At 38.6% G+C, this 26,614-nt stretch overlaps 1 protein-coding gene across 1 annotated transcript in view; it reads right to left on the bottom strand.

Moving 5' to 3' along the window:
• LOC142657627 (serine/threonine-protein kinase TNNI3K) overlaps positions 1-26,614 on the bottom strand; it is a 227,442-nt gene that overhangs the window by 159,982 nt on the left and 40,846 nt on the right. Inside the window, exons 5-8 of the mRNA XM_075832842.1 lie at positions 20,357-20,442; positions 18,110-18,207; positions 7,830-7,940; positions 478-576 (exon numbers count right to left, since the gene is read on the bottom strand). Of these exons, the coding sequence (XP_075688957.1) occupies positions 478-576; positions 7,830-7,940; positions 18,110-18,207; positions 20,357-20,442 (394 nt within the window). The remainder of the gene's footprint in view (positions 1-477; positions 577-7,829; positions 7,941-18,109; positions 18,208-20,356; positions 20,443-26,614) is intronic.

Below are 26,614 nucleotides of genomic sequence, written 5' to 3'. Positions count from 1 at the left end.
CATAACCCCTAGAAAATTAACGGCACAAAAGGTGCAAAGTTTCTTATACAGATCATACCGATATAGCAGGGCTAAGTTTATCATTTGGCTCAATTCACTGTGATATCACAATATGTTATCTGTGGACAGGGGTGTAGCTGTAGAGGGTGCAGAGGTAGCAGTTGTACCCAGGCCCTGGTGCCTGGGGGGTCCCGAAGGCCCCTCTGCAACTTAAGAAAACACCAGTATTATAAGTGGCACATGGTAGGTGGGGGGCCCTGTTGCAGATCTAGCCTTGTGGCCCCGAGCTTCAAGTTATGCCGCTGGATTTACATAGAGCCACAAGAAACCTTCTTCGTTGTCTTCAGCGTGCTGATGATTCACACATCATGTAGCTCCATGGAATAAAATGACAAATTCAGCTCTGCTACATCTATATTAAGCATCCCTACAACAATTTGTTATGTTCTGTTGGCAATTCAAGTTAATATATCTCACCTGCTCGTGGCCATTGTACGCGGCAATGTGTAATGGGGTAAAGAATACCGCGTCCTGAACATTGACGTACGCCCCGTGTTGTAATAAAATGTCGACAGCCTGAGCAAGAAAGAAAAAAGATTTCACGTATGAGGAGCAATAGAGACATGACAGACGGATGATGAAATGTAAACATCAGCGGATATGCATTAGAGGGATGCGGATCACGGCCATGCTTGATTTATACAAGATGATTAGAGAAAAATATTTCACTCGTTGGACCGTGAACAACAAAATAAAATGATCTCATGATCGCCGAGTAAAACGAGCCACCAACATGGAGAAAAGACATTGACATGGGAGCAGCTACGGCACATCCAGCCCCACTGACAACTCAGGCCACCAAATTAGACTGTGCGAAAACAGCAAGAACTCGTAGTAATGACTGGAAGTAATGATGCTCCCCGAAGTTACATGACGGGAGAATTATTCTTCTTGTACTCAGAGATTGGCAAACAAATGTGATTTTCCCTTTTCTTTGCCGGAAGATTCCGCTTACGTTATTGTAACTTTAGACAAATCCTTTTAATATAAGGTTTTTGTCCCTATGTAGTGGATTTTGGGGTGCAACAAGGAAAGAAACTCCACCAGCTTGGTGTATCCCCCAGGACCAGATGTTTACACATGTTTGGTTTTTTTTGAGATACAGCTGCTTTGTATTCTGTATACGCAGCAGCTCTATCTAGTGCTGAAACCTGTATCCGTCAGGTCAGCAGGACTGACGGGTTCTGCGACAGTGGGTCCTGCGAGTGTCTGACACGCAGGATCGAGCGGTTACCGATCACATCTAAGTTCATAACACATGTGTGATCAATAACAGGTGGATCCCCGCTGACGCAGAACCCGTCAGTCCCACTGACCTGATGGATTCAAGTTTTAGCGCACAATACAGCTGCTCTAGATACACAGGATACAAAGCAGCTGTATCTCAAAAAGTAAAGACCATGTTTAATAAAAAGTATTTAGAAAGTTGCACCAAACACACACACACACACACACATTATTTTATATGTGTTTTCAAAAGGTGTACATAGCTTTTAATTGGCACATTCCATTTCTTAACCCCTTAATGACGCAGCCTAGTTTGGGCCTTAAGGTTCAGAGCCCATTTTTCAAATCAAACATGTGTTACTTTATGAGGCAGTAAGGCCTTATTCACACGGACGTGTCCATTTTGTGCGCGCAAAAAACGCTGCATTTTGCGCGCGCAAAAGGTCCATGTGTCATCAGCATATGGCGCGTGGCTGCGTGATTTTAGCGCAGCCGGCATCATGATGACACTCTGGTTTATGTTTACAAACAGAAAAGCACGAGGTGCTTTTCGGTTTTCATTAATTTATTTTACTACTGTAGTGCAAATCACGCGCGGCAGCCGGAAGTGCTTCCGTGTGCCGAGCGTGATTTGCACGCACCCATTGACTTCAATGGGTGCGTGCTGCGCAAAACACGGGCAAGTATAGGACATGTCATGAGTTTCACGCAGAGCACATATGCTGCGTGAAATTCACTGACAGTCTGAACGGCCCCATTCATTAACATAGGTCCGTGCGACGTGCGTGAAAATCACGCGCGTAGCACGGACATATAACACATTTGTGTGAATAAGGCCTAACTCTGAAATGCTTAGACCTAGCCAAGCGATTCTGAGATTGTTTTCTCGTGACACATTGGGCTTTATGTTAGTGGTAAAATTTGGTCGATATATTTAGTGTTTAATTGTGAAAAACAACATTTTAGAGAAAATTTGGAAAAATTTGCATTAATCTGAATTTAAATGTATTTGCTTGAAAGACAGATAGTAATACCACACAAAATAGTTACTATTTCACATCCCCCATATGTCTGCTTTATGTTGGCATCGTTTTTTGAACATTCTTTTCTTTTTCTAGGACGTTACATGCTTTAGAACGCAAGCAGAAATTTCTCATATTTTGAATAAAATGTCAAAAGCCTTTTTTTTTTGGTACCTGTTCAGTTCTAAAGTGGCTTTGATCGCCTTATATATTAGAAACCCCCATAACACACCCCATTTTAAAAACTAGACCCCTCAAAGTATTCAAAACAGCATTTAGAAAGTTTCTTAACCCTTTAGGCATTTCACAGGAATTTAAAGCAAAGTAGAGGTGAAATTTACAAATTTTACAAGTTTTACCTGAGAAACGCAACTCAATATTTATTACCCAGATTCTGCAGTTTTTAGAAATATCCCACATGTGGCCCTCGTGTGGTAATGGACTGAAGCACCGGCCTCAGAAACAAAAGAACACCCAGTGGATTTTGGGGCCTCCTTTTTATTAGAATATATTTTAGGCCCCATGTCAGGTTAACAGGTTTTGTGGTGTCAAAACAGTGGAACCCCCCCCCCCCCAAAAGTGAACCCATTTGGCAAACTACGCCGCTCAAGGAATTTATCGAGGGATATAGTGAGCATTTAGACCCCAGGTTTTTGGCTGCATTTTGTGGAATTAGCCTGTGCAATTGAAATTCACATATTTTTCCGATAAAAGGTACACATTTTTACAAGGAATAAAGGAGAAAAAGCACCCCAACATTCGAAAAGAAATTTTTCCCCAATTACGGCAATACCACATATGAGTTCATAAACTGCTGGTTGGACAAGCACTATTTTTAGGTGGCGTGGTGACTAAAAAACAGAAATTCTACTATTGTTTTTTATTCCTTTTTTTTTTTTTTTTTTACAGCGTTCACCGTGCGCTATAAATGACATATTCACTTTATTCTGCGGGGCGATACGATTACGGCGATATCATATGTTTATAGTTTTTTTTATGTGATATGGCGTTTGCGCAATAAGATACTTCTTATAAAAAATCATTTACTTTTTGTGTTGCCTTATTTTAAGCGCCAGAACTTTTTTATTTTTCTATCAGAAAAGCCGTGATTGGACTTGTTTTTTGCATAACAAACTGTAGTTTGAATTAGTACCATTTTTAGGTACATGCGACTTTTTGATCTCTTTTTATTCCATTTTTGGGGAACGTCAGTGACCAAAAAAATTGTGATTCTGGTACGGTTTATTATTATTTTCTTTTACGGCGTTCACCGAGCGTGATAAATAATTAAATACTTCTTTAGTTCAGGCCATACCGGATGCGGCGATATCAATTATGTATAGTTTGTGCCGGTCACTTCTTCAGACGTAAATGGAGCCGTTTTCCATGGACTCCATGGAAAACCAGCTCCATTTAACGTCCGTAATGGACGCAACAAAAAGCGCCTCAACATGCCAATACGGCTGAAATTACGGGGCTGTTTTCTCCTGAAAACAGCACCGTAATTTCGGCCGTTACGGACGCTGCCGTGTGAACATACCCTTATTACTTTTAAACTTTTATTTTTATACAACTTATTTTACTTTTTTTTTTGTCCACTAGGGGACTTGAAGGAATGAAGCCCTGATCACAATTCGAATACACTGCACTACATGCGTAGTACAGTGTATTAGAGCTGTCAGCTACTCACTGACAGCAAGCATAGTGGGTCCTGACTTTGTAACTAGGCTTCCGTAGATGGCATAGCCATTTTTAGGCCTCCTGTTGCCATAGCAACCATCGGCGGCTGTGACCATGTCGCGGGACGTCGATGGTGTTTTAACCTCTAAGAAGCTTGCGACCGCTATTGGTGCGGACCACCGCGATCGGTCCCTACACATGATAGCCTGCTGTCGGAAACAGCAGGTATCACAGCTCAAACACGGTAAGTAATATTACTGAGCTGAGCGCGAACGATGCGCTCAGCCCGACATAATAGTACTGAGTGGGAAGGGGTTAATGTATTTAAAGAGCCCCCCAGATGATCAGCTGTTTGGCTTGGGTTGAGTTTCTGAAAATCCTGGTGATCAGCAGATTATATCACTGTGGGAAGTTGCAGCCATACACTTCCATTGCAGCGGCCACTACAGGGCAAAAGTAGTATTACATGGCTTCCATTTAAATGAATGGGCGACCATGTAACAGATGGACGGCCCAGTCCTTCAGAGCGGGAGCACTTTTTTTTTCCTGGCTCTGGCTAATAGACAGGGGTCTCAAGTGGGGGGCCCCCTTTATGATATCCATATGTTGTAATGGGGCACATGCACAGGTATTTTGCAAAATATCTCTTAATAATTTTAACTTCATCATGTTTATTCTTTCTCCCCTATACTATTCAAATCGGACTTGTCCTAAAAAATTCTAAACAATACAAAGGCGCCGCCTGATAGGAAACCTTGAGGGATTTATGCTTGAATGTTGAATCCACAAGACATCAGCCAAACAATTGGGATGCGGAAATATATTGACGTTTAGTGAAGTCGTTTAGAAGAGAATGAAAAAGCAACGACCTCTGTATTTGCTTTTAAATCGAAGTCTAGATAAATTTCTATGGGAGGCAAAACGTTTCAGGTCCGGGTCAGACTTGGGGTCTCGTTTACTTCCACATGATTTAATACAAAGGCCTGAGACGGAGTATCTCAGAAGAGCACGCTGCACAATGACAAATCAGGGGCTTCTCTTTCTGCTACTTTAGAAAAAATAGACGACCTTTCACCTTTTTCGGCGCTTCTTCACTTTCAGTACAAAATACCTAAAATTATTATTGTTAAGCGCCAATTAAACGGAAAAAAAAATAATTATACGTGGCTTACATGTTGTCCACTGTTCACATTGATTTTTTCCTGCAAAGTTATTTATGAAGAGACGGAAAATGTTTTATTTGGAAAGATAGATCAAAATGCAAAAAAATCAGCAAAGGTGGAAAGGTCTGAATTCTGCAAGCTCAGACTGCTGCATCACTTCTTAGGCTATGTTCACACATCACAATTTGTTGCAGGTTTTGATGCAGATTTTTGAGAAATAGTTTCAAAAGAAATGGGAAATATAATGGAAGAATTTAGACTTCTCCTTCCTCCTGGATCTACTTCTGGCTCGGAATCTAAAATCTGCATCAAAATCTGTGTTTTTCCAGGTTTTATCTAAATAAATTCCTCACCATTTTCAAGATCTCTGCTTGTTGCCGGTAAATAGAAACATTTAAAAACATGTAGGGTAAGGCTCCGTTGGAGAGCCTTAACACGTGATGCGGCCGTAAGACTCTAGCATACTCTTTGTTGCGGTTTTCATATTGCTTGTTATTGGTCGTGCAGTGATACGGGTAAAACTGCTGTTAACGTGTAAAATCGTGCGCCCATAACGGTCTGTTCAGTGACGGCTGCACGATTTTGCAGGTACTCAGCAGGTGTACAGACCTACATACTTCTCATAGCTGAGAATCTGCTGCAAGCAATGGCGGATTATAATATGGGCGTTTCGGGCGGCCGCCCGGGGCCCGAGGCTGCCAGGGGACCAATTGCCCCCGCAGACAATTTTAAAAAACTATGCAGTGCTGCCGCACTGCCCGCTTCCAACTGAATTCAGCATTCACTCTGCTGTGAGCGGCTCAGTGCAGGCAGGCGCGATGTAGTGACGTCATCGCGCTTGTCTGCACGGAGTCACTCACAGCACAGTGCAGAGGAGGAGAAGCATCCCCCACCGTCGTGGGAACCGGGATAGGTAAGTAATTATGTTTTATTTATTTATTTATTTATTTATTAGGTACGTACATATGGGGCATTATACTGTGTCACTTACATCTATGGGGCATTATACTGTGTCACTCACATCTATGGGACATTATACTGTGTCGCAGCTATGGGGACATTATACTGTGTAGCAGCTATGGGGGCATTATACTGTGTCGCAGCTATGGGGGCATTATACTGTGTCGCAGCTATGGGGGCATTATACTGTGTAGCAGCTATGGGGGCATTATACTGTGTCACAGCTATGGAGGCATTATACTGTGTAGCAGCTATGGGGGCATTATACTGTGTCGCAGCTATGGAGGCATTATACTGTGTCACAGCTATGGAGGCATTATACTGTGTAGAGGCAGATATGAAGGGCATTATACTGTGGGGGCATCTATGGGTGGCAATATACTGTGGGGGCAGCTACGGGGGACATTATACTGAGCAATTACAAGAGCTGCAGGTCCAAGGGGGGAGACGCTGTGTAGCACAATATACAAGGGGGGATTGTTGTATAGCACTATATAGAAGGGAGCGCTGTGTATCACTATATCTAAGGGGGATTGCTGTGTAGCACTATATACAAGAGGGGGAGGGCTATGTGACGCTATTTACAGAGGGGGAGGACAGTGTAGCGCTATTTCCAGGGGGCTGTGTGTGGTGCTATCTACAGTGTTTGACACAATTATATTCAGGGGCGCAGTCTATGGTGCTATAATATTTAGGGGCACAGTGTTTGTACTACTTTATTCAGGGGCGCAGTGTTTGGTGCTATTATATTTAGGGGCACAGTGTGTGGCACCATGATAATATTATCTTTGTTTATAGGTGTGGAAATGTTGGAAAAGTGAGGAGCCAAAGACACCTGAGTGGCAAATTCTGCGGAAATGGGTCATGGCCGGGAAAAGTCGTCATGAAGTCTGGACTCGATGGAGAAGAGGAAAAAAACTACGTCATCACCTGTGAGTCACTAGATTTATAGACAATCTGTCATCTCTACTGACATGTTTATTATAGGAAATAGACAAATAAGTGTTACTATTCCCCTTGTCAGGAGAATGTGTCCCTACACGGTGCGATACTGTCAGCGATGGTTGGAGACTGTCAGTATGTCGGGACACAGCCTTTTGACAAGGGGAGTAGTAACACCCATTTGTTAATGTCTGGACAAAAAGGAAGTGTTAACAATAGTTACAGGGCGGCGGTGGAGAAGGGGGGCCCAACTATGGGTAACAGCCCAGGGCCTATGGTCTACTTAATCCGCCACTGGCTGCAAGTGTATACAGTTTAGAAAATCATCTGTTAGCTAAAGAGCCTGGAATCCAGACTGAATTTACCCATTCACAGACAGCGATCAGAGATCTTGAAATGGTGCGGAATTTAAATATGCTCTATTATAGTTCTTGGGAGATACAAGACTCCCATAGTAACTCTCCTAGATTATATTTCAGAATGTCCAACCATGAGTGGCCAAATCTCTGGTCATGTTCTCCCTTCTCTCCCCGATCTCTAAAAAAGGGGGCACAGCGTGCCCTCTAAGCTGTGAACACTGGAAAAGGAAGGGTTAAAACAACACTACAATGAGGTTCACAAGCTCAGTAGTAGCAGTACTGTCTGCAGGGTTACTTATTTTTAACTCCATCATTTCCAGAGTTCACCTGGACACAGTTCTTGTGATCGTGATCGTCGTCTTTTAACGATTAAACATGAATATATTATATTTATTATCGCTGACATAAAAGGTCACCTCATTGTTTCCCGCGATGGTTGCAATGTGAAGAGCGGTGAGTGCTCCATAGCCAACCTGCTGGATATCTGCTCCACCATGCAGCAGTGCTGTAAGCAGCTCGGTGTTGTCCTAAAATATGGAAAATATTTCATTAAGTTGGAACATTTCCCCTTTAATTAATAATCTTCCATCAAGTTATAAAAACTCCTATTCAGCTATTTCCAGTATGGTCACCACGTAACAATACCGAGATCTCCCTGAATTCTGATATCAATCTTCTTATGATTACAGGGTTGTCATGCAGCTTTATCAGTGTCCTTAATAGCAAATCTACCCATTAATGCAGCAAAACATCCCCTGTACCCATATAGCTGCAGAACTAGGACCTATAGTGAATGGATACCGCAGCATAACTATGAAATATTCTACATTTATTTATTCATCCATATTTTACTGTCATTTCTACAGTCTTATGTCAGTAGGGGGCACTAGAACTTATTTTATCCAATAACTGCTGTTCAGTATTAATACAGTTTATAGGGCAGTATATAATCGTTATATTCTTGTAAATAGGAGCAGTATTATAGTAGTTATATTCTTGTACATAGGGGGCAGTATTATAGTAGTTATATTCTTGTATATAGGGGCAGTGTTATAGTAGTTATATTCCTGTATATAGGAGCAGTATTATAGTAGTTATATTCTTGTATATAGGAGGCAGTATTATAGTAGTTATATTCTTGTATATAGGGGGCAGTATTATAGTAGATATATTCTTGTATATAGGGGCAGTATTATAGTAGTTATATTCTTGTATATAGGGGCAGTATTATAGTAGTTATATTCTTGTATATAGGGGCAGTATTATAGTAGTTATATTCTTGTACATAGGGGGCAGTATTATAGTAGTTATATTCTTGTATATAGGGTGCAGTATTATAGTAGTTATATTCTTGTATATAGGGGCAGTAATATAGTAGTTATATTCTTGTATATAGGAGGCAGTATTATAGTAGTTATATTCTTGTATATAAGGGGCAGTATTATAGTAGTTATATTCTTGTATATAGGAGCAGTATTATAGAAGTTATATTCTTGTATATAGGAGGCAGTATTATAGTAGTTATATTCTTGTATATAGGAGGCAGTATTATAGTAGTTATATTCTTGTATATAGGGGGCAGTATTATAGTAGTTATATTCTTGTATATAGGGGCAGTATTATAGTAGTTATATTCTTGTATATATGAGCAGTATTATAGTAGTTATATTCTTGTATATAGGGAGCAGTATTCTAGTCGTTATATTCTTGTATATAGGGGCAGTATTATAGTAGTTATATTCTTGTATATAAGGGGGAAGTATTATAGTAGTTACATTCTTGTATATAGGGGGCAGTATTATAGTAGTTATATTCTTGTATATAGGGGCAGTATTATAGTAGTTATATTCTTGTATATAAGGGGCAGTATTATAGTAGTTATATTCTTGTATATAAGGGGCAGTATTATAGTAGTTATATTCTTGTATATAGGGAGCAGTATTATAGTAGTTATATTCTTGTATATAGGGGGCAGTATTCTAGTCGTTATATTCTTGTATATATCAGGCAGTATTATAGTAGTTATATTCTTGTACATAGGGGGCAGTATTATAGTAGTTATGTTCTTGTATATAGGAGCAGTATTATAGTAGTTATATTCTTGTATATAGGGGGCAGTATTATAGTAGTTATATTCTAGTATATAGGAGGCAGTATTATAGTAGTTATATTCTTGTATATAGGGAGCAGTATTATAGTAGTTATATTCTTGTATATAGGGGGCAGTATTATAGTAGTTATATTCTTGTATATAGGAGGCAGAATTATAGTAGTTATATTCTTGTATATAGGAGCAGTATTATAGTAGCTATATTCTTGTATATAGGGGGCAGTATTATAGTAGTTATATTCTTGTATATAGGGAGCAGTATTATAGTCGTTATATTCTTATATATAGGGGCAGTATTATAGTAGTTATATTCTTGTAAATAAGGACAGTATTATAGTAGTTATATTCTTGTATATAGGGGGCAGTATTATAGTAGTTATATTCTTGTATATAGGGGGCAGTATTATAGCAGTTATATTCTTGTATATAGGGGCAGTATTATAGTAGTTATATTCCTATATATAGGGGCAGTATTATAGTAGTTATAGTCTTGTATATAGGAGGCAGTATTATAGTAGATATATTCTTGTATATAGGAGGCAGTATTATAGTAGTTATATTCTTGTATATAGGGGGCAGTATTATGGTAGATATATTCTTGTATATAAGAGGCAGTATATAGTAGTTATATTCTTGTATATAGGAGCAGTATTATAGTAGTTATATTCTTGTATATAGGGGGCAGTATTATAGTAGTTATATTCTTGTACATAGGGGGCAGTATTATAGTAGTTATATTCTTGTATATAAGGGGCAGTATATAGTAGTTATATTCTTGTATATAGGAGCAGTATTATAGTAGCTATATTCTTGTATATAGGGGCAGTATAATTGTAGTTATATTCTTGTACATAGGAGCAGTATTATAGTAGTTATATTCTTGTATATAGGATGCAGTATTATAGTAGTTATATTCTTGTACATATGGGCCAGTATTATAGTAGGTATATTCTTGTATATAGGGGCAGTATTATAGTAATTATATTCTTGTACATAGGGGGCAGTATTATAGTAGTTATATTCTTGTATATAGGGGCAGTATTATAGTAGTTATATTCTTGTATATAGGGGGTAGTATTATAGTAGTTATATTCTTGTATATAGGAGCAGTATTATAGCAGTTATATTCTTGTATATAGGTGGCAGTATTATAGTAGGTATATTCTTGTATATAGGGAGCAGTATTATAGTAGTTATATTCTTGAAAAAGGGGGCAGTATTATAGTAGTTATATTCCTGTATATAGGGGGCAGTGTTATAGTAGTTATATTCCTGTATATAGGGGGCAGTATTATAGTAGTTATATTCTTGTATATAGGGACAGTATTAGAATAGTTATATTCTTGTATATAGGGGGCAGTATTATAGTAGTTATATTCTTGTACATAGGGTCAGTATTATAGTAGTTATATTCTTGTATATAGGGGCAGCATTCTAGTAGTTATATGCTTGTATATAGGAGGCAGTATTATAGTAGTTATATTCTTGTACATAGGGGCAGTATTATAGTAGTTATATTCTTGTATATAGGGGCAGTATTCTAGTAGTTATATGCTTGTATATAGGGGCAGTATTATAGTAGTTATATTCCTGTATACAGGAGGCAGTATTATAGTAGTTATATTCTTGTATATAGGGGCAGTATTATAGTAGTTATATTCTTGTATATAGGGGCAGTATTATAGTAGTTATATTCTTGTACATAGGGGCAGTATTATAGTAGTTATATTCTTGTATATAGGGGCAGTATTATAGTAGTTATATGCTTGTATATAGGGGCAGTATTATAGTAGTTATATTCTTGTATATAGGGGCAGTATTATAGTAGTTATATGCTTGTATATAGGGGCAGTATTATAGTAGTTATATTCTTGTATATAGGGGCAGTATTATAGTAGTTATATTCTTGTATATAGGGGCAGTATTATAGTAGTTATATTCTTGTATATAGGGGCAGTATTATAGTAGTTATATTCTTGTATATAGGGGCAGTATTATAGTAGTTATATTCTTGTACATAGGGGCAGTATTATAGTAGTTATATTCTTGTGTATAGGGGGCAGTATTATAGTAGTTATATTCTTGTATATAGGGGCAGTATTATAGTAGTTATATTCTTGTACATAGGGGCAGTATTATAGTAGTTATATTCTTGTATATAGGGGCAGTATTATAGTAGGTATATTATTGAATATAGGGGCAGTAATATAGTAGTTATATTCTTGTATATAGGGGCAGTAATATAGTAGTTATATTCTTGTATATAGGGGGCAGTATTATAGTAGTTATATTCTTGTATATAGGGGCAGTATTATAGTAGTTATATTCTTGTACATAGGGGCAGTATTATAGTAGTTATATTCCTGTATATAGGGGGCAGTATTATAGTAGTTATATTCTTGTACATAGGGGCAGTATTATAGTAGTTATATTCTTGTATATAGGGGGCAGTATTATAGTAGTTATATTCTTGTATATAGGGGCAGTATTATAGTAGTTATATTCTTGTATATAGGGGGCAGTATTATAGTAGTTATATTCTTGTATATAGGAGCAGTATTATAGTAGTTATATTCTTGTATATAGGAGCAGTTTTATAGTAGTTATATTCTTGTATATAGGGAGCAGTATTATAGTAGTTATATTCTTGTATATAGGGGCAGTATTATAGTAGTTATATTCTTGTATATAGGAGGCAGTATTATAGTAGTTATATTCTTGTATATAGGGGCAGTATTATAGTAGTTATATTCTTGTATATAGGGGCAGTATTATAGTAGTTATATTCTTGTATATAGGGGCAGTATTATAGTAGTTATATTCTTGTATATAGGGGCAGTATTATAGTAGTTATATTCTTGTATATAGGGGCAGTATTATAGTAGTTATATTCTTGTATATAGGGGGCAGTATTATAGTAGTTATATTCTTGTATATAGGAGCAGTATTATAGTAGTTATATTCTTGTATATAGGAGCAGTTTTATAGTAGTTATATTCTTGTATATAGGGAGCAGTATTATAGTAGTTATATTCTTGTATATAGGGGCAGTATTATAGTAGTTATATTCTTGTATATAGGAGGCAGTATTATAGTAGTTATATTCTTGTATATAAGGGGCAGTATTATAGTAGTTATATTCCTGTATATAGGGGCAGTATTATAGTAGTTATATTCTTGTACATAAGGGGCAATATTATAGTAGTTATATTCTTGTATATAGGGGCAGTATTATAGTAGTTATATTCTTGTATATAGGGAGCAGTATTATAGTAGTTATATTCTTGTATATAGGGAGCAGTATTATAGTAGTTATATTCTTGTATATAGGGGGCAGTATCATAGTAGTTATATTCTTGTACATAGGAGCAGTATTATAGGAGTTATATTCTTGTATATAGGGGGCAGTATTATAGGAGTTATATTCTTGTATATAGGGGCAGTATTACAGTAGTTATATTCTTGTACATTGGGGTCAGTATTATAGTAGTTATATTCTTGTATATAGGAGGCAGTATTATAGTAGTTATATTCTTGTATATAGGGGGCAGTATTATAGTAGTTATATTCTTGTATATAGGGGCAGTATTATAGTAGTTATATTCTTGTACATAAGAGCAGTATTATAGGAGTTATATTCTTGTACATAGGGGGCAGTATTATAGTAGTTATTTTCTTATATATAGGAGCAGTATTATAGTAGTTATAGTCTTGTATATAGAGGGCAGTATTATAGTAGTTATATTCTTTTATATAGGGGGCAGTATTATAGTAGTTATATTCTTGTACATAGGTGCAGTATTATAGTTTGATAGAACAAAATTGTACTCAGAGCAGTTATCACTGTTCTTATACCATTCTTCCTGGCAGTTTATACAAAATGCTAAATAAGAGGCGAGTACAGGAGAAAGCTCCTGGAGTTGATGGACATTCTAAATAGAAAAAAAATATTTAGGCCAGGATCACACACAAAATTTTGATGCAGTTTGTTTTTTTTTAGCTAAATCCAGAAGTGGGTCCAAAAGGAAGGAAAGGTACAAAGAAAATACTGATGCATGTCCTATCTTTTAGGTCTACTCCTATGTTTAGCTAAAAAAAAAACTGAGCCAAAAACTGCAACAAAACTGAGTGTGTGATCCTGGCCTTAAAGGGCTTTTGCAATGCAACGGCTAATGTACCGCAAGACTGAATTGCTATAGATCTTTCCTTGTTTCATAGTCACCACTAGGTGGCGATGTTCTTAACTATTTCATTACATGACCATTATCATACTTGGTAAACATGTTTTACAACAATCACTTTGCTTCTTCTTTATCCGATCACAATCCTTTTGTTTGCTGCAAATTGCAAATATAATGCACTGGATTAACTGGATTTTGATTAAATATCAAAACTAGTGAGTGGAACCTGATTTAATAACACAGGACGCAGTTTCGTTAAACTTTTCTTTGTTGATGCATTGACCTGCCATTTACTTAATTGCGTGAGAATTAGACTGTCTAAGAAACATTTAAACTGCCATAGAAATGTGGCGGCGTCTCTATAGTCAGATGTGATAGTGATAAGGGAGATGGTGCTGTAATTGGTTTATAGGCTCAGTGATGCATGCTGTGTCAGTGAGTCAGCGGAGGTCCCCCGGGAAATGAGCTGTCTGCATCTACGTGAATCTTATTTAAACATAAAAGATCAGACAAAAGCTCAAGTTTAAAAATACTCGACACCTAAAACCAGCACCTGACATCATAGAGATATTATGGGGTGGGGCAATGAGCTAGGGTTACCACCTCTAATACCAGAAAATACTGTCAGTATAAGGGCACGTCCAGACGATCGTATCCGTTTTGCGGATCGCAAAACACAAATTCTAATGGCTTCCATGTGCTTTAAGAATTGTAGTCTGCACACCTTGATTGTGTTTCAAAAATTATATTTATTTGTTTCTCAGGATAAATGCCAGAGGCTATATGTGCAACGTCAACGTTTCGGTCGTAAGACCTTCGTCGGGCACTAAGCCGTACTGGGGACTTGATCGATCTGAATGTATAATGCGTAGTAGTGCTGCCATGAAGAGCGGTAAGCCGCCAAATACAATTCATAGCAGCGCTACTATGCATTATACATTCAGATCGATCAAGTCCCCAGTACGGCTTAGTGCCCGACGAAGGTCTTACGACCGAAACGTTGACGTTGCACATATAGCCTCTGGCATTTATCCTGAGAAACAAATAAATATAATTTTTGAAACACAATCAAGGTGTGCAGACTACAATTCTTAACCTACATCCGGGTTGGGACCCTACCTCGAGCACCCAAAGATACCGGTGCTATCTGAACACAACTATAGGCTTCCATGCGCTGGCATTTTTTTTGTGCGGACCCATAAAGATGTAGCTGTCTTTACTTTTAACGCATTAAATACACAGTGTCAAGAAACTTTAGGGGTATGTTCACACGGAGAGTCAAAAACGTCTCCAAATACAGAGGTGTTTTCAAGAGAAAACAGCTCCTGATTTTCAGACGTTTTTTGTGCCACTCGCGATTTTTGCTGCATTTTTTATGTCCGTTTTTGGAGCTTTTTTCAATAGAGTCTATGGAAAACGGCTCCAAAAACGTCCCAAGAAGTGTTCTGCACTTCTTTTTCCCGGCCGTTATTTTACGCGTAAAAAACGAAGTGAAAAACGATCCGTTGGAACAGAACGCTGTTTTTCCATTGAAATCAGTGGGCAGATGTTTGGAGGCGTTCTGCTTCCGACTTTTCGGCCGTTTTTCCGGCGTTTACGGCCCGAAAATCGGCCAAAAATAGGCCGTGTGAACATACCCTAACTTGACTTTTCAATGGCTTTTGTTGTGTGATGTTACGCTGCAAGTTATTGAAGTCAAGATAAACTTGGTTACATCTGTATATTAAAATGGGTGAGACGGGCCGCAAACTCAACCAAGAATAGGACATATTCTTCCATTTTGCAGGACGGACACACGGATCTGCAAATAAAACAGATGTGTGCATGGCCTCATTGAAATGAATGGTAAGTATGCTATTCGCAAAAAAAAACCAAAACCGGTTAGGACACTGAAGAAAACTACGATCGTGTGAATGAGCCCTAAAAAGTGGGTGACATTTTTTTAAAATATCTTTAGGGTCCAGCGTAGTTAAAGGGCTAATACTATCATCCATAGTGATCTAGGGTCAGTGATAGATGTTAAAAGGATTGTCCCAAGATTAAATGTTATCCCCTAACCACAGGATAAGTGATAACATGCTGATCGGTGGGACCCCCACCAATCATGAGTATGGAGGTCTCGTTCCTCTAAATGAATGGAGTGGTAGGTCGAGCATGTGCCCTTCTGCTCCATTCACTGTCCATGGGACTGCCGGAGATATCAGAGTACAGCGCTCGGCTATCTCCGGCAGTGCCATTGAGAATGAATGGAGCAGAAGGGCACATGCTCGACCTACCACTCCATTCATTTAGAGGAACGAGACCTCCATACTCATGATTGGTGGGGGTCCCACCCATCAGCATGTTATCACTTATTCTGTGGTTAGGGGATAACATTTAATCTTGGGACATATGTATTTAGTATTTTTCACACTTTTTTACGCCTACCTCAACAGTTTTGAAAAATGGGGGCCCTTGAGGAGTCATAAAACACGACAAAGATGTGCACCATTTTTTGGTGCAAAATATTATTATTTGTACACCATCCATGAGCATAAGGAAAAGAAACGTGTCTAACGCCCTATACACTGCACTGCGTGTGCCCTTTTAATAAATTTAGCTCGATTGATAAATCTCCCCTCAATGTCCACAAGAGATAGAGGAAATCAATGGCTCTAGATCTCTCCTCCAGTGTCTGAAATCCAGGAGCAGCACCAACAGGTTCCGGCGCCCCCTCCCTCATTCACCAGTCACAGTCAGACCACCTCTGTATTATAGCATAGTGCCCATAGAATCGCACAGCTTTTGATTATAGATCTACAGTGGAGGAAATAAGTATTTGATCCCTTGCTGATTTTGTAAGTTTGCCCACTGTCAAAGACATGAACAGTCTAGAATTTTTAGGCTAGGTTAATTTTACCAGTGAGAGATAGATTATATATATAAAAAAAAAAAAAGAAAATCACATAGTCAAAATTATATATATTTATTTGCATTGTGCACAGATAAATAAGTATTTGATCCCCGACCAACCATTAAGAGTTCAGCCTCCTCCAGACCAGTTACTGCTCCAAATCAACTTGGTGCCTGCATTATAGACAGCTCTTACATGGTCACCTGTATAAAAGACTCCTGTCCACAGACTCAATGAATCAGTCTGACTCTAACCTCTACAACATGGGCAAGACCAAAGAGCTTTCTAAGGATGTCAGGAACAAGATCATAGACCTGCACAAGGCTGGAATGGGCTACAAAACCATAAGTAAGACGCTGGGTGACAAGGAGACAACTGTTGGTGCAATAGTAAGAAAATGGAAGACATACAAAATGACTGTCAATCGACATCGATCTGGGGCTCCATGCAAAATCTCACCTCGTGGGGTATCCTTGATCTTGAGGAAGGTGAGAGCTCAGCCGAAAACTACACGGGGGGAACTTGTTAATGATCTCAAGGCAGCTGGGACCACAGTCACCAAGAAAACCATTGGTAACACATTACGCCGTAATGGATTAAAATCCTGCAGTGCCCGCAAGGTCCCCCTGCTCAAGAAGGCACATGTACAGGCCCGTCTGAAGTTTGCAAATGAACATCTGGATGATTCTGAGAGTGATTGGGAGAAGGTGCTGTGGTCAGATGAGACTAAAATTGAGCTCTTTGGCATTAACTCAACTCGCCGTGTTTGGAGGAAGAGAAATGTTGCCTATGACCCAAAGAACACCGTCCCCACTGTCAAGCATGGAGGTGGAAACATTATGTTTTGGGGGTGTTTCTCTGCTAAGGGCACAGGACTACTTCACCGCATCAATGGGAGAATGGATGGAGCCATGTACCGTCAAATCCTGAGTGACAACCTCCTTCCCTCCACCAGGACATTAAAAATGGCTCGTGGCTGGGTCTTCCAGCACGACAATGACCAGAAACATACAGCCAAGGCAACAAAGGAGTGGCTCAAAAAGAAGCACATTAAGGTCATGGAGTGGCCTAGCCAGTCTCCAGACCTTAATCCCATCGAAAATTTATGGAGGGACCTGAAGATCCGAGTTGCCAAGCGACAGCCTCGAAATCTTAATGATTTACAGATGATCTGCAAAGAGGAGTGGGCCAAAATTCCATCTAACATGTGTGCAAACCTCATCATCAACTACAAAAACGTCTGACTGCTGTGCTTGCCAACAAGGGTTTTGCCACCAAGTATTAAGTCTTGTTTGCTCAAGGGATCAAATACTTATTTCTCTGTGCACAATGCAAATAAATATATATAATTTTGACAATGTGATTTTCTTTTTTTTTTTTTTATATAATCTATCTCTCACTGGTAAAATTAACCTAGCCTAAAAATTATAGACTGTTCATGTCTTTGACAGTGGGCAAACTTACAAAATCAGCAAGGGATCAAATACTTATTTCCTCCACTGTATATGTTACCTTGTATGCAGCCACATGGAGAGCGGTGAAGCCATTTTTAGTCAGTCTGGACGGACGTAAGCCTTTCAGCATCAACGTTCTGATATGTGACTTATTACCTTAAAAAAAAAAGTAGACATGTACATATCAGAAAAATATGTTGTGGGGTCTATTGAATATACTATAGCGTCCTCACTATAGCAGGACTTATATATTAAAAAAAAAAAAAAAAGTTGGTAAAAATCTCCTAACGTTTTGTGTATGCAGGGCTATGTGTCTCTATGGTTACAGACTACATAAAAAAAAACCCTTGTAGTCAGATCCTGCAGTCATGGCGTTACTCCACTTCATCTGTCCCCTCTTCTTGCCAACCCACAGACAGTAGAAGACGGGGCAGATGGAGGAGATTTCCACATGACTACAGAATAGGTTTGCTTGTAGTCTGTAACCTTGGAGACACACGAGCTGCATAGTGCTGTATACACAAAACGGTAGTAAATTTTATTAACCAAGACCACTTGCAAAGTTTCTTCAGGTTTTATTTTAGATGATTTGGAACAATAAAAAAAAAGGATTGCAAAAATATATATACCCCTTAATATAAATATATGTCAGACTCATCTGATCTGGATGAGCAATGGAGGAAAAAGATCAGACAAATTTCAGTGAAACCAAAACCATCTGGGTGACACCCTGTGAAGTCGCTCCAGGGGATGCAGACATGGTAGTTGCACCTGGACCCTGATGCCGGAGGTGGACCCAATGGTCGCTATGCCATACACCCCTCCAGTGGGAATTGTGGCGGCCATATTGGTAATGTCACAAAGCTTTCCTAGAAACTGATATAATCATATAGCAAAGAACAATTCGGGAGAAGAGAACAACTCAGTAACTTCTATTTCCTGGAGAATTATTATTATTGTTTAGAATATGTTGGAGGCAGCTCATTTCTATATTAAGGCTGGGTTCACACAGAGTTTTTTGCAGGCAGAAAATCTGGCTCAAAATTCCGTTTGCACGCCGCTCGCGGAAAAAAAACGCCTTCGCCTCCCATTGAAATCAATGGGAGGCATTTTCGGCCGTTTTTTGGCGCGTTTTCCGACGCAGTTTCCGCGTCAAAAAACTTTGTGTGAACGGACCCTAAGGCCTCGCTCACACTGAGTTTTTTGCAGGAGGAAAATTCGGCCTCATAATTCCGTTTGGGATTTTGAGGCAGATTTTGTCCTTCCTGCACCTCGTGTGCCGCGATTTTCGCCGCGTTTTTCGCTCGCGCCCATTGAGTGCTACGGGGAAAAAAAATCTGCAAAATACGCTTTCTCTGCCTCCCATTGATGTCAATGGGAGGTCAGAGGCGTAAACGCGCGAAGATAGGGCATGTCCCTTCTTTCCCCCATGAGGCGGTTTTACCGCTCGCGGGAGAAAACCGCCTCCGCCTCCCATTGAAATCAATGGGAGGCATTTTCGGCCGGTTTTTGACGAGTGCGGAGCGGTTTCTGCGCCAAAAAGCTCGTCAAAATACTTAGTGTGAACAGGGCCTTACAATACCCCCATCTAATCCATTACTCTGGCTGGTCTATAGTGAACCATTGAAACCGGATTACTGCAGGGGTCACATGTACCCGAGCTGCGTAACTATAGGGTGTGCAGAAGTAGCAGTCCCACTATTGCCCGAGGAGGCCCAAAGGTCCCTTTGCAACATGAGAAGACATTAGTATTATTAGGCCCATTCACACAGAGTTTTTTGGCGCTGATTTTTACGCAGAAACCACGTCGGAATCAGCACCAAAAAATGGCCGAAATCGCCTCCTATTGATTTCAATGGGAGGCAGAGGATTTTTCTTTCCCGGGCGGCATTTAGCTGCTCGCGGGGAACAAATGTGTCATGTTCTATTTTGCTGCGGTTCGGCCTCTGACCTCCCGTTAAAATCAGGCAGAAAAAGCGATTTTCACAAGTCTTGTCTCAGCAAGAAAAAGCACAGGCAGGTCAAAATCTGCCTGCAAAATACTCCGTGTGAACTAGGCACATGGTAAGAGGGCCCCCCACCTACCAATTTTGCATTAGGACTGATGAGATTAAAGTTAACCCTTTGATCCTCAGTTTGCCGTGTTTTGTTGAATGGGTCCGGTCTGTGGAGGAGCCGGAAAGTTTGAGCGCGGCTCATCTGAATAAGAAGATTGTTCGGCTCGTTCTACCATTTAATGTGTTTATTTCATATTCATTTCTTACATGCACGTTATATATTTGTTATTCTGTATTCGCATACTTACCGGCGCAGATGCAGCACAAGTGAAGGAGAGAGAGGCCATTCTCTGTTCGATAGTTTAAATTGACTTTGCCAAAGGCTTCGTCTGAGCTGCAAAATAGATTTTACAGCTGATCACACAGGCTTTATGGGTTGTGCTATTTTATTTAGTTATGTGAATTTTAATCAGACACGTATAAAAATGTAAAGCACTCATGGGTTTAAAGTGATGTCAACTGATTGACGGCAAAAAGGTAACAGAAGTGAATCTAAAAAATAAAACTGATCATTTTAAACTTCTGTATGAGTTGCTCCCAGTCATACAAGAACAGATGTAGCTGAGCTGAATTTACTATTTGGCACAATTCATCTTGATATTGTCTGGATGGGAGAAACAAAAGCCGCCGAGTATTCATACCCTGCTGTTTCCGTATCTCGTATAGACAGTAATGAAGTCGGCAGTATAAAAACTCTTTTACCAGTTTGACACGCAAAAAGTATATGCACTTTTACATTTTGAAGGTCGAGGTAACCTGAAATTTTACTGTGACTGTTGCATGAGCAAATGTAGTCCAATGGTAAGTAGATACTTTTAAAAATTGGCTTGCCACAGTAAAAATATTTCTCTCTTTCCTTGATATTCACATCATATGTTCAAGAATATAACTACTATAATACTGCTCCTATATACAAGAATATAACTACTATAATACTGCCCCCTATATACAAGAATATAACTACTATAATACTGCCCCTATATACAAGAATATAACTACTATAATACTGCCTCCTATATACAAGAATATAACTACTATAATACTAGCCCCTATATACAAGAATATAACTACTATAATACTAGCCCCTATATACAAGAATATAACTACTATAATACTAGCCCCTATATACAAGAATATAACTACTATAATACTAGCCCCTATATACAAGAATATAACTACTATAATACTGCCCCCTATATACAAGAATATAACTACTATAATACTGCCCCCTATATACAAGAATATAACTACTATAATACTGCCCCCTATATACAAGAATATAACTACTATAATACTGCCTCCTATATCCAAGAATATAACTACTATAATACTGCCCCCCATATACAAGAATATAACTACTATAATACTGCTCCTATATACAAGAATATAACTACTATAATACTGCTCCTATATACAAGAATATAACTACTATAATACTGCCCCCTATATACAAGAATATAACTACTATAATACTGCTCCTATATACAAGAATATAACTACTATAATACTGCTCCTATATACAAGAATATAACTACTATAATACTGCCCCCTATATACAAGAATATTACTACTATAACACTGCCCCTATATACAAGAATATAACTACTATAATACTGTCCCCTATATACAAGAATATAACTACTATAATACTGCTCCCATATACAAGAATATAACTACTATAATACTGCTCCTATATACAAGAATATAACTACTATAATACTGCCCCCTATATACAAGAATATAACTACTATAATACTGCCCCTATATACAAGAATATAACTACTATAATACTGCCCCCTATATACAAGAATATAACTACTATAATACTGCCTCCTATATCCAAGAATATAACTACTATAATACTGCCCCCCATATACAAGAATATAACTACTATAATACTGCTCCTATATACAAGAATATAACTACTATAATACTGCTCCTATATACAAGAATATAACTACTATAATACTGCCCCCTATATACAAGAATATAACTACTATAATACTGCTCCTATATACAAGAATATAACTACTATAATACTGCTCCTATATACAAGAATATAACTACTATAATACTGCCCCCTATATACAAGAATATTACTACTATAACACTGCCCCTATATACAAGAATATAACTACTATAATACTGTCCCCTATATACAAGAATATAACTACTATAATACTGCTCCCATATACAAGAATATAACTACTATAATACTGCCTCCTATATCCAAGAATATAACTACTATAATACTGCCCCCTATATACAAGAATATAACTACTATAATACTGCCCCTATGTACAAGAATATAACTACTATAATACTGCCCCTATATACAAGAATATAACTACTATAATACTGCCCCTATATACAAGAATATAACTACTATAATACTGCCCCTATATACAAGAATATAACTACTATAATACTGCCCCCTGTTGACAATAATGTGCTTCATAATTTGTGAATTATTTGGGAATTATAGATGGCCTATTTTATCTATCACTGTGTGGTGACTTTGTACAGAGCTTTCTCTCAGTATTCTGTCTGGAGAGTCTTAGACATTGGGCGTCCGCTCTACATATTTAGGCAATAAATTCATCATTTACTATAACACGGTCTAACTCTAAGATACAACTTCCAGAAATAAAGAAATGTAGCAGATAAACCCTCCCGGGACATGACATTATCAGTACACAGAACGAGCAGCTGCGGGATCCAGCAACCTTTTCAGTATGCATCTGTATTCACCTGTTTCCATTCATCTTAAGAAGCGCGTAGCTCCTACATACTGACTACCTGGACCGGCCGGCCGCCGCTTCTTCAGGTCTTCATGTTCACCAATAGCTAACGCCAATAAGACGGAATCAAAAGTTGTTGAGTTAACCCTTTACGGCCCCTGAGTATTTTTTTTCCGCTCTGGGTATATACTGTATACATATGTACTGTCCTCTTGCATGAAGTAATTTAATGTTCCATTAATTTTATTTATTTAGGTCTAACCTGTGGCTCTTGAGGTTTTGTAAAACTACAACTCCCAGCATGCTCTGACACTGACAGACTGGAGAGCCACAATATCTGCCCGTTTGGCAGCAGGCTCCGGTTAGGCCCCATTCACATTGCATTTGTGCTGTCCGCCGAGCGTATACGTTTTTTTTTATAAAAATGTGGACCATGTAAAATGTATACCATTGTCTGTTTTTTATAGCGTTTACCATATACTCATACGTCGGTATACGTTTCTGTCCGTTTTTTACCTTAAAAAAGTACCAGTTTTTTTTTTGTTTGTTTTTTTTAAAGTGAACACTGATCGTTGTTTATTGAGATCAATGCTAAAAAAAGTTATGTCGCGTATACGTTTTTTTGAAGTACAGAATAGCAGACTAAGCTTTTCAGTACTTTCAAAAAACAGTATCCCAACGTAAACCATGACCAAACGGAGGCTATTTTGGTCTACGTTTGACCCATTATAGTCTATGTATAGCCGCGCTGTACGTTTCAATACTTTTTTAGCGTTTAAAAACGAATACGCCCGGCGGATAGCACAAACGCGTTGTGAAAGAGGCCACTGGTCTAAAAGATCTGGGATACTCAGAAGTGCCATATTGCAGTACCCTTAGGGTATGTTCACACGGCCTATTTACGGACGTAAATCGGGCGTTTTTGCCCCGAATTACGCCCGAAAATAGCGCCTCAATAGCGCTGACAAACATCTGCCCATTGAAAGCAATGGGCAGACGTTTGTCTGTTCACACGAGGCGTATATTTACGCGCCGCTGTCAAATGACGGCGCGTAAATAGACGCCCGCATCAAAGAAGTGACCTGTCACTTCTTTGGCCGTAATTGGAGCCGTTATTCATTCACTCCAATGAATAGCAGCGCTAATTACGGCCGTAATGGACGCAGCGTTCAAGCGCCTGCACATGCCGGTACGGCTGAAATTACGGGGATGTTTTCAGGCTGAAACATCCCCGTAATTTCAGCCGTTACGGACCCCCGCCGTGTGAACATACCCTTAGGGGTTTTTGTACCCTAAACCTCCCTATGGGTTGTTATCACTCGGCTTTTTCGAAAAATCTGAACAGCTTATATATCTAATAATCATTGAAGTCACCCCGACAGTAGCAGTAGCCCTGCAATTTTTCCGCCAATCTCGGGTGACTCCGTGTTAGGCTCCGTTCACATCTCGTTTTGTAGACACGTTTGTGGTATACGACGACGCATACGTTTTTAAAGTTACAAAAACGTATGCATTTGTAACACACGCTTACGTTTTTTCGTAGTATACGTTTTTATATGTTCCTGTCCGTTCTTGCTTCTATAAAACGTTTATGTTTTTTTGTTCTCGGGCTAAATCAAACTTTGTAAAGTCAAGATTTCTCATATATGGTGACAAAAACGTATAGGTTTTACGTATGCGGACATAGGGTTTAAATTTGCATACGTCATCCATACGTCGCCATTGACTTCAATACGGATAAAAACGTATACGTGTGGTATACGTTTTGGAACAATACTGAAAAGCATAGTAGACTACGCTTTTCAGGGCATAGAGAAAAAACACGGATAGAACGTAAGCACACAAAACCTATGCACAAACTTCACCACTAGGGCGTCCGTCCTGACCATAGAAGTCAATGTACACGCTGAGGTCTTGACGCTGTTTTTTCATGTCAAAACCTACACGTCAGACGTACAGTAAAAGCGAGATGTGAATTTAGCCTTACTGTGTAGCCCTAATCTAAATAACCCCCACTATTTTTTCTTCCTTTATTTTCTATTGATTTGCTGTGTAAATGCCATTGCATTTGTGACCGTTCTATAGTTATATTATGTGGGTGAACCAGGGGGCTCAGGATGAACAGCTTTATATCAATTTCTTTGTAATTCTGGTCTAAATCAGTGTCCTCTCTTGCTTTGCTTGAGTAAGTGCCATTGCATTTGTGACAGTTCTATGGTTAGGATATGTGCGTGAACCAGGAGGCTCAGGATGAACAGCATTATAAGCTTCTGTATGAGATTTAAAGAACAGTTGTGTCTGGTACTGTAGCATTCACTTGAATTTGGCTAAGCTGCAATACCAAACACAGCCAACAGACAAGAGTGGTGCTGTTCCTTTAACAGAGCAGCCATGTTTTTTTTCTAATCTCATAAACCCCTTTAAATCTACCCTGTAAATAAGAACTAGATGGATGCCATTGTTTAAAATTCAGATGCAACGGTTTCCATGAGTGTGAATTCTTTATATAAATGGATAAAACCTAATTTAATTTTTCAACAATAAAAGTTGCAGGAACTGTGAAACATTCTGAAGAAAATTCATATTGAATCTTTAATAAATTTGCTACAATATTTATTTTCTTGCCAAGAAGGATTGTTTAGATAATGTTAAGCCACAATCTGCATCAGCGCTAATGGAAATAATATCTCACTGACATAATTACAAGGTAATTAACCGTGACATTGCGCAAATCACTTTTTGCATATTGCCCTGCTCTTGTAAATTTTGTGCATAGAAGAGAAATACAAGCAATAAATAATCAATTTGCCAACTTTCTAAAGTCTTTTTTCCATTTGTGTTACTTCTGCCATTTAAAGGGATTTGGTAGAAAAATTATTATTTATAGTTTAGTGAAGTCTATATATAAAATTAAACTACGGTACCTAAAAAGGTGAGTCACTTTGCAAATACATGACATTATTTATCCTGAGTTACATCCTGTATTATACTCCAGAGCTGCACTCACTATTCTGCTGGTGGAGTTATTATGTACATACATTACATTACTTATCCTGTACTGATCCTGAGTTATATCCTGTATTATACTCCAGAGCTGCACTCACTATTCTGCTGGTGGAGTCACTGTGTACATACATTACATTACTTATCCTGTACTGGTCCTGAGTTACATCCTGTATTATACTCCAGAGCTGCACTCACTATTCTGCTGGTGGAGTCACTGTGTACATACATTACATTACGTATCCTGTACTAATCCTGAGTTACATCCTGTATTATATTCCAGAGCTGCGCTCACTATTCTGCTGGTAGTGGAGTCACTGTGTACATACAATACATTACTTACCCTGTACTGATCCTGAGTTACATCCTGTATTATACTCCAGAGCTGCACTCACTATTCTGCTGGTGGAGTCACTGTGTACATACATTACATTAGTTATCCTGTACTAATCCTGAGTTACATCCTGTATTATACTCTAGAGCTGCAGACACTATTCTGCTTGTTGCTAATGGAAACAATCAGCAAGCTTGTTGTCATGCAGTGGTAACATAGCCTGGTTTAAAGACAACATTTTCCAGAATGCAAATTACCAGAGAAAGCTATGTGCAGAAACTAAGCTAGTAGGGAATGCTGGGCGATTTCAGCTCTGAATCCGGCAGAATTGTGAATGCAGCTCAAGAGTATAATACAGGCTGCAACTCAATATCAGGACAAGATACATAATGTATTTACAAAGTTGATTTCTTAGTACATTAATTAGG

The sequence above is a fragment of the Rhinoderma darwinii genome, chromosome 7 (genome assembly GCF_050947455.1).
Source record: "Rhinoderma darwinii isolate aRhiDar2 chromosome 7, aRhiDar2.hap1, whole genome shotgun sequence".
Taxonomy (NCBI): Eukaryota; Metazoa; Chordata; class Amphibia; order Anura; family Rhinodermatidae; genus Rhinoderma; species Rhinoderma darwinii.
The sequence above is the reverse complement of the archived record's forward strand: the minus strand, read 5'-3'. Positions and strand labels throughout refer to the sequence as shown.